At 40.1% G+C, this 12,216-nt stretch overlaps 1 protein-coding gene across 5 annotated transcripts in view; it reads right to left on the reverse strand.

Moving 5' to 3' along the window:
- Positions 1–12,216, reverse strand: part of mitfb (melanocyte inducing transcription factor b) — a 61,273-nt gene that overhangs the window by 4,993 nt on the left and 44,064 nt on the right. For 3 of the 5 annotated variants that reach the window (XM_073937950.1, XM_068216659.2, XM_021469718.3), the window contains 6 exons: positions 11,506–11,623; positions 10,389–10,481; positions 9,321–9,377; positions 7,323–7,398; positions 7,066–7,213; positions 4,472–5,212 (listed from right to left, as the gene is read on the reverse strand). In XM_073937950.1, coding sequence (XP_073794051.1) covers positions 4,841–5,212; positions 7,066–7,213; positions 7,323–7,398; positions 9,321–9,377; positions 10,389–10,481; positions 11,506–11,623 — 864 coding nt within the window. In that variant the 3' untranslated portion in view covers positions 4,472–4,840. 5 annotated transcript variants of the gene reach the window in all.

The raw sequence follows: 12,216 nt of genomic DNA on the forward strand, positions 1-12,216 counted from the left end.
CATTCTTATGGATTAGTTCGTGCTGTGCGCTGTGTGAAAACACATCCGCTGGGTGAGAAATGCATATGAGGTGAGGAGCGCTTGCATAATCGTATACTGTAGGCACGGCATTTGACCTCGAGAACGGTTCTGTCTGCAAGGTTTGTCTCTGATAAATATTGCTTATTGCTTTGCACATTCGGTCATATGGATAAGACCTTCTTCAAACATAAATAAAGGAATACTGCCTTCGGTTAGTAAATGAAAATAAAACATGATTTAAGGGCAGATGCCCCTATAGCAAACATACTTCATCCAGAGCTCTTCAGTTTCTGTGCGCTTTTCATCTGGAAGATTTGATTCAGCGATGTCAGACTCTCAACAGATTTTGCAATATTTACAAATGAGTTATGATTAAATTAGTTGTGCTAAATTCTTTCTTTACTTAGAGATTTTGTCTTGTTTTTAGTCCAAACTTCTACAGATTCTTAAACTGTTTTATAGACAAGCTAAAAATATTGTCGTTTTTAAAAATAATGAGTCCAAACGAAGTGAGATTTTCCTTAAACAAGCAAAATAATCTGCCAGTGAGGTAAGCAGAATAATCAATGTCAAAACAAGATTGTTTTGCTTAATAGTATGCTATTATTTACTTAAAACAAGACAATGGCTGCGTCCGAAACCGCATACTTCCATACTATATAGTACGCTAAAATCAGTATGCGAGCCGATTAGTATGTCTGAATTCATAGAATTCGAAAATCAGTATGCGAGAAGTACCCGGATGACTTCTGGCGAGATTCTGAAGTGCGCATTCCATGCACGCTGCGCTATCCCATGATGCCCCGTGAGAGAATTCATGAATGGAAGTGATCGACGCAACTGACGCTGGTAGGTCACGTGACCATGACAAAATGGCGAATGTAGTACGTCTGAATTCCATTCATACTTTTCACATTCATACTGTATAGAACGCACTTTTCTAACGGCTGAGTAGTACGTTTAAATTCAAATGCAGTAACTACTGAGTAGTAGGCGGTTTCGGACGCAGCCAATATATTTAGCTTAATTAGCTTAATATATTTAGAAAATGCTTCTTGAGCTTGATTTTTTAGATATTCATTCATTCAGTTTCCGTTTTAGTCACTTTTTTAATCCAGGGTCGCCACAGCGGAATGAACCGCCAACTTATCCAGCACATGTTTCACGCAGCGACTGCCCTTCCAGCTGCAACCCATCTCTGGGAAACATCCACACACACTCCTTCACACTCATACACTATGGACAATTCACCTGTACCGCATGTGTTTGGACTATGGGGGAAACCGGAGCAACCGGAGGAAACCCACGCGAACGCAGGGAGAACATGCAAACTCAGAAACACCAACTGACCCAGCTGAGACTCGAACCAGCGACTTTCTTGCTGTGAGGCGACAGCACTACCTACTGCGCCACTGTGTTGCTGATTTTTTAGATATGTGGACTAGAAACAAGACTTAAACTCTAAGAAAGAAAAGCAGTGTGGTAAATGAAAACAATCTTGTATTTACTCTCATATTGTTAGAAACCTGGGCCCGACTGTGAATGGCCTTTAAATAAAACGTATAAATGATCATAGGATCTTAATGTTGCGTTCTGTCCTGCAAAAGCATTGTAATCCAAGTAGCACTTGAAAATCAAGTGCAGTTTTAAAAATTATTAACGTAAAGCTATGAGAACGCCTACAGAACAGGACAATCTGCAGATTACACCCTGTGTTCATCATTCAGTCAATCATCTTCCTTCAGCTTAGTCCCTTTATTCATCAGGGGTCTCCACAGCGATGTGAACCGCCAACTTGTCCAGCATATGTTTTATGTAGTGGATGCCTTTCCAGCTGCAACCCAGTATTGGGAAACAACCATACACACTCATACACTATGGACAATTTAGCTTACCCAATTCACCTATAGCGCATGTGTTTGGACTGTGGGGGAAACCGGAGCACCCGGAGGAAACCCACGCCAACACGGGGAGAACATGCAAACTCCACACAAAAAAGCCAACTGACCCAGCTGGGACTCGAACTAGCAACCTTCTTGCTGTGAGGCTACCTTAGCCACCGTGTTGCCCCAACTGTATTCACGCAATCATAACTAAATGTTTTGGTAGTGCCATGTTGTACAGTAAGTCTGTATAAGTATAGGTGCTTTATATAGACATTTCTTGATTGCTAATTCGATGCCGATTATTGGGTTAAATTTATTAAATAAATTTATTTCGGAAATTAATCAGCAATTAACACATAGAATGTGTTTTCGCACTTCAAAGTTTGGCAAATAATGAGTGTTCGTAATATTGCACATTGAGAATGCTCTTAAAGGTGCAGTATGTGTTATTGACACCTAGTGGTTGAACTAGGCATTGCGGCCCAAATATAAAATATGTAGCGGGTTTTTTTACACTGCCACTCCAAAAATGATGATGACTCCAAACTAATGTTGAAATCTGATCAACTAATGTTCATGTAATATTGTAATAGTTGCAAGAAACACCACCAAGTAGACAAATCTTTACAAATCTGCGACTCATTTCGGGGGTTGCTGCTGAGGTCACATTTACATATATAGAGGATTGAAATGAAATACGCATGTTTTCCGCAAAGGCAACCTGGAGTGCTGAAATATAATTGGCTGAACTGGCAGTGGGCTGCTTATAGAGACCAAAACAAAGATACTCTCAAAGCAGAACAACTGACTTCAGCATTGTTTTTCAGATGAACGAATATGTCCACTGAGCATGTTTCTGAAACATCTGTAAATATATGATGGTATTGTTATGCTTAAGGAGAGTCAAAAATGTACATACAGCCGCTTTAACACCCCATACACTGGAGGCTTCAGCGTCAATGCTTGACTGAAGGCGTGTCTGAAGTTGGGGCTGACGCGATCGTCATAGCAGCGTCAGCCAATGAAATTCAACCAGCAATAGGCCACTGTCTGAGCTGGTGTATTTGCATACAGCGATCTGATTGGTTGACGCTTCTGTCGGCGCTTGAAAAGTTGAGCTAGTCTCAACTTCTGCAGCGAGCAACACCTCTGAAGCGGCGCCGACGGATGAACAATGAAGTTCAGCAACGCCTGATGTCATCTATTCAAAGTGAATGGGAAGCGTTAATGCTGGCACCCCGTGTGACAATTAAATCCATTATCACTGGGATGTTTTTGTGACATCATCTTTGATGAACTGGCTAACGTTATGATATGTCATTGACATGATTTTTCAATAAAGTTTAGAACAACACGAGAGTAAATACTGAAATTTCTTTCACATTTGAACTATAGCTGCTCTTTATATTCCAGAGGTTTGCGTTTACTAAATGCATTGAGATATTAGCTGTTGATTAATATGTTCATGGGAAGCGTAATGCTTTAGGCGTTCCTTTTTACAAGGAGATATATAAAGCTATGTACATATATGAATATAAAAAAGCGAAATATTCGTCTAAACTGTGCGCAGACGTGCTACTGTACAAGCGAAAGAATCACCATTCAAGTGCACTTTTTAATGACCCCAAAGATGATTAGATTATATTCTAAAGACACTTTTTTTTTGTCTATCGGATACTGACCTTGATTATTTGATATTATGCACGCATCTCAATTATTACGACACAATTTGGGTGGACAGGTTAAAAACAGTAAAAAAAAACGAGTGTAAACATAAAATAACGGACCCTTTTCACAAGACGTGTTAATCAGTAACTCACGATTTTTAAAAATGTATGATTTGAAAACATCTTTGTAGGTTTATATATATATTTATGAATGTATTGTATTACCTTTGCATCAATTTAAAAAAATGAAGAATTACCGCTTATGTGAAGCATTTCTAATGCAGCGTGTACGGAGGTGGGACAGTAAATCTGACATGATTCTCTCTTCCGGCTGCCGTTATCAGTCTTACACTATTGTTTTCCTCTTTCTGAAAGTCTGGATAACACCATCCTGGAGTTTTTCCCTCATTATTTCAGCTAATAGAATTGTAATGCTGCGTTCACACCAGACGCGAAACGCTTGAGTGATTTACATGTTAAGTCAATGCAAACGCGCGAATAGACATCCTGCGGCGCGATACACGCGGTGCGAATTGATCGTTTTGCGCGTTTGATTCGCTCAATATGCGATTCGTGCGAATCGCTGGAGAAAATCTGAACTTCAGCGGACATTCGCGCCGCGTTAACCAATCAGGAGCTTGCTCTTGTGGGGGCGTGATTGTGACGTAGAACCTGTTGATGGTGTCCAGGGGGAAATCCTCCAGCAGACACCGACAACAAGTCATCAAACTGGGCTGGGCTCAGTCAGAGGCACCGCTGAAAGCCTCCGTCATCCAGGTTCAGTTTCAGGATTAGTTGATGAGCTCACAGAGCTGGATGCACCTCTAAAGAATCTAGTGGACTCAGACACGACCCTAAACGTATCGAAGCAGTTTTTCAGCCTTCATAAAGCACATAAACACTGTTATTTTCTTCATAAAATCCATGTTAGCATTTTAGCTACGAAGTTACAGTCCCGCCCATCACGCGAATCCACGTCTGTTCTGAAGTGAATTTGAGACGTGCGAATGAAGCGGATTTGACGCGCGAATGAATCGAGTAGACTCAAATGTTCACGTGGCTATTTACGCGCGAATATCGCAATTTATCCGCGCGTTCCGCGTCTGGTGTGAACACAGCATTAAAAGTGTGTTGTCCTCTCCTATTCATTCTGAGTTAACTATGACCACTTCAACACTGAGAAACACGCTAATCTGAAAAGGGTCCATGTTACTTTGCACTTAATAAAACAGCTTCCTCTTTATCACCTTTTTGTCCCCGTTGGCACTAACAAGCATGCTGGTTCTCCTCCATGTTCATGCTGTCTTTGTGCGTGCTTTCGTTGGAGCCGGCGGAGATAAGAGACTCATTTGTGGCTCCAGACGTCAGTGTTTCGTCCATCAGGATGTCGTCCAGTTTGGCGGCGTGTGTGTCTGAAAGGTGTGTGTCGCTGAAGCTGATAGTGCCGTTGTTCAGGTCCAGGGTGCTTGAGCGGCTCATGTCGGCGCAGGACGGGTGCGCGTGGGTGTGTGTGTACATATCCTGACTGCAGTCGCCCAGTAGTGGCTCCTGTTTGATGGCCCGCGCCGCGAGTTCTGATGCACACAGAGCTGATGAAGCCATGGCCAGACCGTGAGCTCGAGCCTGAATCTCCAGCTCCTGCACACACAACAACACACATACACTGAGAAACGTGCTCTTACAGAACTTCTGAATCTTTGTGTGCTTTTGGGTCGTTTTCATCCACTTTGAGCTGATTTTGAGTCTTAATTTCGTCACAACTTTCTCAGTAATTGCAATGACAAATCTTATTTTAACACATATTTTGGGAAAATGTTTTGAAAGCGTAAATCAATGATACACTCTGGGCAAATTGACTCCCCTTTCATTATGTTGTGGGCTGTTTTTGCCCCATTGACTTCCATTATAATCACATTTATTGATTACAAAGCCATCAGACTATAAAACTGTGCTGTCTTAACATTTAACATTTCTCATTTTTACTGTTAAATTGTAAGTAAGTAAAAACATCTTATTTCTATCATGACAACTCTCGGAGAGATTTAGTATGGCAATGAATATGCCAGTTTATTAGGTACACCTTACTAGTACCGGGTTGGACCCCTTTTGCCTTCAGAACTGCCTTAATTCTCTGCATGTCGTAGATTCAACAAGCTACTGGAAATATTCCTCAGAGATTTTGCTCCATATTGTCATGATAGCATCACAGAGTTGCTGCAGATTTGTCGGCTGCACATCCATGATGCCAATCTCCACCACATCCCAAAGCTGCTCTATTGGATTGAGCTCTGGTGACTGTGGAGGCCATTTGAGTACAGTGAACTCATCGTCATGTTCAGCAGTCTGAGATGATTGAGCTTTATGACATGCTGCGTTATCCTGCTGGAAGTAGCCATCAGAAGATGGAGACACTGTGCTCATAAAGGGATGGACATGGTCAGCAGCAATACTCAGGTAGGCTGTGGCGTTGATGCTCAATTGGTACTAATGGACCCAAAGAAAATCTCCCCCACACCATTACACCACCACCACCAGCCTGAATGATACAAGGCAGGATGATCCATGCTTTCATGTTGTTGAGGCCAAACTCTGCCCCGAGCATCCGAATGGGGCAGCAGAAATGGAGACTCATCAGAGCAGGCAACTCTGTGATGCTCGTCCAAAACTTCATGCATTGGGTGAAATTAGGGCTGTCCAGTCTCTGTGTTCACTCTGTTACAATCATGGGTGAAACCCAGACAGGCTGTCAAGCAGCATAATATAGTGAGTGGAGCAAAGCGCATCAAATGATGGGTAATTAAAAGGGAAAAGAATAAAAATAAAATAGATAAATGTATACTTTTATATTAGACACACATCTGATGCTTGTCTTTGCAGCAGCTCCATGTCCATAACTTCAAGCATTGGGTTAAATTAGGCTTTACAGTCTCCTTTACTTCCACTGTATCTGTTCAGCTGAGGGAACTCAACCAACCCCGTTACGTCAGACACAGCGACATTCCAAGAAGGCTGCGCCCTAGGTCTAAAATCTATAGTAAAACACGTCGTTTTCTGCTAAATGGTTACATTAATCGAGTTTGTTTAATGTATTTTAATTAAAGTGCAATCCAATGCACAAAATAAGGGACACTTGACTGAGTGCTTCATTTCGCTTTCAAGCTAACTTCAAGATAATGAAATCACTTGACTGAATGGCCATATAGGCTACCGTAGCTCAATGATTAACTGTTATTTCTTTTATACAAGGAAGATTATATACAGTATACAGTGTTATTTGATGATATTATCAGTTTATGTACTGTTAATATATGTAAAACCTGAAAAGCACTGTTTATTTTAGTATTATCTGTCCGGTATTGTATTCATTTTGTATTGTAATTTGCGTGAACATTATTTTTCTTCGACAGTGCATTTTATATTCATAACTGTAGGAAAACCGTGACCCTAAAACCAAAACCCGAGCCATGAGAAGTGTGTATTGTTGCCCTGACCTGTATCCTGAGCAAGAGGTTGCGGTTTGTGTGCTCCAGCTTCTTTTGCCGGTTCTCCAGCTCTTTAGTGCGGTGCTGCTCTCGCTGCAGTTTCCTGATGTAATCCACCGACGCCTTCAGAATCGTGCCCTTGTTCCAGCGCATGTCCCTGAGGAGAGCACACACACGCACCTCAGCTGACCACAGTGCATCTGAAGCTATAACAGCATGTATTTGTCTTTGCTTCGTGTGCTAATCCGACAAAATACTGTGCTTACGGGTCGTTTGATTTGGGAATCAGAGTGCCCAGTTCTTTGATTCGATCATTAATGTTGAATCTCCGTCGCCTCTCGACTGAAACAGATGAAACGTAGGTAACATTACACACTCAGAGTTACACATTTCAGGAACACTGCACTTCATGTATTTACTAACAATGAATAATTTTGTACAGCATAGTTAAAAACAACAGTTGTGCTTGTTAACATTAGTTAAAGGGGACCTATTATGCCGTTTTAATAAGATGTAAAATACATCTGTGATGTCTCTAGTATGTGTTTGTTTGGGTTTGAGCTGAAAATAGCACACTAATAATGTTCTCTAGCTCTCTGACCCTTTCAGGCTTGATTGTGGTGTTTTGGTGACTGTCGCTTTAAATGCAAATGAGATTGTGCTCTTTTCAGAAGAGGGCGGAGCTATAGACGCCTGTGGCAGATTCAAAACTCTAACGACAGACGGCTGCTTCTCACTCAGGGCTGCTGTTGGAGATGGTCACTAGTGGGCGGGGCTTTCATCCTGATGACGCGTACAAAGGGAGAATGTCAGTCACAGTGTTTCTGCAGGCTGTTTTTGTCAAGTCTGATTATAAAAAAGTAGAGTTAATTAATGTTGACCATTAGAGGCTGGAGATATTCACACACTGCTGACACACAACTGTGTTTAAATCCCTTAGAAAAGTGATGCACAGTGACTTAACATGAGCTAAATAGCAATAACTAATGCTAACAAAGATGAATGAATACAATAATTGTATTAATAATAGTTTGTTCATTAGTAAAAACTTTATCTAATAGACCACTATTTCAAAGCGTTACCCAAAATTAGACAAAGTCACATTGACAGTATTCAGTCTAAACAGAAATGTCTATGGGGTGCAGACAATATTATCATTTTTGATTGATTTTATAAACTGTTATGTAAAAACTAGAGGTGGAAGAAAGAAATCGATGCATTTCGAATGATTCAGAGCTTTTAAGAATTGATTCAGAATTATGAGAGAAAGATTCATCTTTTTTTTTAAGAATTGCGATGAATTGATTTATTAAAATTTCTTTTTACAGAATCGATTCTGTAATTAAATCGGATTGTGGAGGCATGAGCACAAGCTACAAACAGAAAAATAAGAAGAAGAATTCACAGGCACGTCAATGTACAGTTGAAGTCAGAATTATTAGCCCCCCTGAATTATTAGCCCCCCTGTTTATTTTTTATATTTCTGTTTTATGGAGGGAAGATTGTTTCAGCACATTTCTAAGCATAATAGTTTTAAAAACCTATTTCTAATAACAATTAATAATAATTTTGTCTTTGCCATGATGACTTTAAATAATATTTTACTTGATATTTTTAAGACACTTCTATACAGCTTAAAGTGACATGTAAAGGCTTCACTAGGTTAATTAGGGTAACTAGGCAGGTTAGGGGAATTAGGCAAGTTATTCTATAACAGTGGTTTTGCTGTAGACTATCGAAAAAAAATAGCTTAAAGGGGCTAATAATTTTGTCTCAAAATGTTTTTAAAAAAATGTAAAACTGCTTTTATTCTAGCCGAAATAAAACAAATCAGACTTTCTCCAGAAGAAAAAATATTATCAGACATACTGTGAACATTTAGTTGCTCTGTTAAACATCGTTTGGGAAATAGTAAAAAAAGGAAAAAAAATCGAAAGGGGGCAAATAATTCTGACTTCAACTGTATGTACCGTGTCAAGTCAGAAAAAATAAAACAAATTTAATACAATATAAAAAATTTAGATTGATGTGTTGCAAAACTTTTATTCATACACTTTTTAAAATCAGTTGAAAATGACTTCGATAACCCTTTAAAGCATATAGAAATTGCTTAACTTCGTTAATAAAATATAGAGAGTGCAGAAGACAGAGCAGAAGACAAATCATTCTGGAATCAGACCATGACACCCAGAATCAGAGCAGGACTGGATGGTGAAGTCCCTATAAAGATTCCCACCACTTGTAAAACAAAAAAAGTAACTCACTTAAGTTGTGGTTGTCCTTTTTTTGCCGTTCCTTTGCGAGAGCCCGAACTTCTACCTCTAAAACAGACAAAGAAGAGTGAGAAAAGAAACGATTACTTGAAATACAATTTAATTATCCAATGTAATTAGCTTCAGTTCTGTCGCCACATTTTCTTAACTCATGCAGAGCAGTTTTAAAAGTTTTCTTCCCAACATTAAGGCGTCCAATGATGCAACAGACATCTTGAATTTATTCAGCGTTTTCCCTTATTTAATCTACAGTACACCTTGCACCAGATATTCAGCGAAGAAATAAAATGTCAATCTTTTATCTGTGCTCTGCGTCTCTGTAATCTGATTCAGATCATTTACCCTTTGTGTGTGTGTGTGTGTGTGTGTGTGTGTGTGTGTGTGTGTGTGTGTGTGTGTGTGTGTGTGTGTGTGTGTTGTTTGTAATTCCTTAAGTTTGTTAATTTGGAGACTTGAAGTTTACACAGCATGAAGTTTTTTGAGAATGCTGGGTTGGGTTTAAGGGTAGGGTTTGCTATAGAATATACAGTTTGTACAGTAGAAAAGCATTGCTAATAAAAGAACAAGTCCTCATAAAGATATCTGTACAGATGTGTGTAAACATATACACATACATCAATGTGTCACTTGCCCATGAACATTTCCTGTTAGATATCAAACAATTTCATAACGGTAACAAGAGGCAATTCAATAACTGTAATATTAATACAGCTATCGTGGCATTGTTTATCAATATGTGGCTCTTTGTGTACTCTGTAGAAATTAAAAATGGGAAATAGGTTAGGAGCACTGTTTTTCTTTACATCCCTCAGAATGATCTATACAGAAGTTTCAGACATGATGCCACAGAAAGAGAGAGATGTTTTCCATCCATTGAAGAATCCAGAAAATCATTGATTACTGATTTCAACATTGATAATAATTAGACAGAATTCATATTATAATGCTTTCTGAAGGATTATAATGATACTGAAAATTCAGCTTTGGATCACTGGAATAAATGACAATTTCCTCAAATACAACACACTCATTTAAAGCAGTAAACAGTTTCTCACGTACCCACAGGGAAGCCTTCAGGCCTCTGGTAGCTCTCGAACTTGCTGCAGGAGCTGGGCTTGTCCATCATGTGCATCAGGGCTGGAGATGGAGTCACTGTACAGCACATGAACAAATGTTTTGGCATTACAGTGTGTAATGCAACTGTGTTCTGAACAACCAGTAACCACTGCATTGGAGAGAGGCAATATGGAGTATCCACAAACTAACATGCATCTTTAACAAAGCTGTCAAAACGCACAGCATCCAAAACATCTGCTTTACAAAAACACACCAGCCTGTGAACATTTCTTGAGGAAAGCGGAGCAAAACAACATAAAACAGCGCCATCTTGTGGACGTTTCTTAAGAAAAGTGCAGTGAAACGTACAAGAAGCCACAAATTTCACAGAAACAGTCGCCAGTATCACATGCCTGCAAACAAGTACGCCCACTTGAGGACGTTTCTTAAGAGAAGAGCAGCACAACACACTGAGCAAATATATTTCAGGTTCTGCAGATGAAATCATGCATTAAGAATGAGCCTCAGTGTTGTTGTGTTGTACAGTAATTACAGTAAAGTGACTTACAGTGATGAGAATGTCAAAAGGAGACCTGACTTTAGCATCAAAATCATGAGTTGTGTCCCAAATCGCATACTTATGCACTAATCTAGGCCATTTTGTAGTAAGTAGTACCCAGATGATGCACTTACTCAATCGGTAATATGAAGTGTGTTATGATGGACACTTCCCACACTCAATAGTTGTACCCTTGCTCACGCAGTGGAAGGGGCGGAGCTATCAGGCACTGATTAGTTTATTTATTTAGAATTGCGAAAGCAACGAGAGTGTTTATAGCGCCTCCTGATGGTGAGTGCAGTACCTGATAGCAGGTATTAATGGTAGTTTGCTCATTTATTTCAGTAATTTGGTAACCGTCATCATCAGCGAAACGGGTTGAAATTCCGCTCAGTAAAAAAACATTAGAGCTCCATTTTGGGACGACACTACACACATATGCTGTGCTGATGAGTGTGTAGTGAGCGGTTTGGGAAGCAGTGTATGTGAGTTTTCTCAGTGATCTGAGATGCTGCAGACTGGCACTGACCAACCCATGCGCTGCTAGCTAAAGACACTCACCAGAGAATTCCCTTTTAACGCTGGTCATGTTAGCAGGACACGAGTTACTGATGGAGATTCCTGGAGGAGGCAGACCGGGGTTACTGTACATGTCCAGCAGATTCGCAGACACCGGGATCTGCCACACACAGACCAACAGATGGAAATCAGCTACACGGTTTCATCAGCATGTTGGGATTTTGCATTAAAAACTCTGAGTTATAGATGCTAAGATCTTAAACACACCTGAAAAAAAACATGCATGCATGAGTTATAATATTTGCAGATTAAATATTACATAGGAAATCGTTCATTTGATGTGCATTACCTGCATTCATTAGGTAAGATGGCAACATTTCACAATACAGGACAGGCAGTTCATTCATTCGTTCATTTTCTTTTCGGCTTAGTTCCTGGGGTCGCCACAGCAGAATGAACCGCCAACGTATTCATCATATGTTTTATGCAGCGGATACCCTTCCAGCTGCAACCCATCTCTGGGGAACGCCCACACACACACTCATTCACACACATACACTACGGACAATTTAGCCTACCCAATTCACCTGTATCGCATGTCTTTGGACTGTGGGGGAAACCGGAGCACCGCAAACTCACCGCAAACTACCTACTGCGCAACCGCGTTGCCCAGGTGGTTCATGTATTTACTAAAATGATAAACAATTAACAATGCTTGCACAGCGTTTATTAATCATAGTTCAGCATTTACTA

Source organism: Danio rerio, chromosome 23 (assembly GCF_049306965.1).
Source record: "Danio rerio strain Tuebingen ecotype United States chromosome 23, GRCz12tu, whole genome shotgun sequence".
Taxonomy (NCBI): domain Eukaryota; kingdom Metazoa; phylum Chordata; class Actinopteri; order Cypriniformes; family Danionidae; genus Danio; species Danio rerio.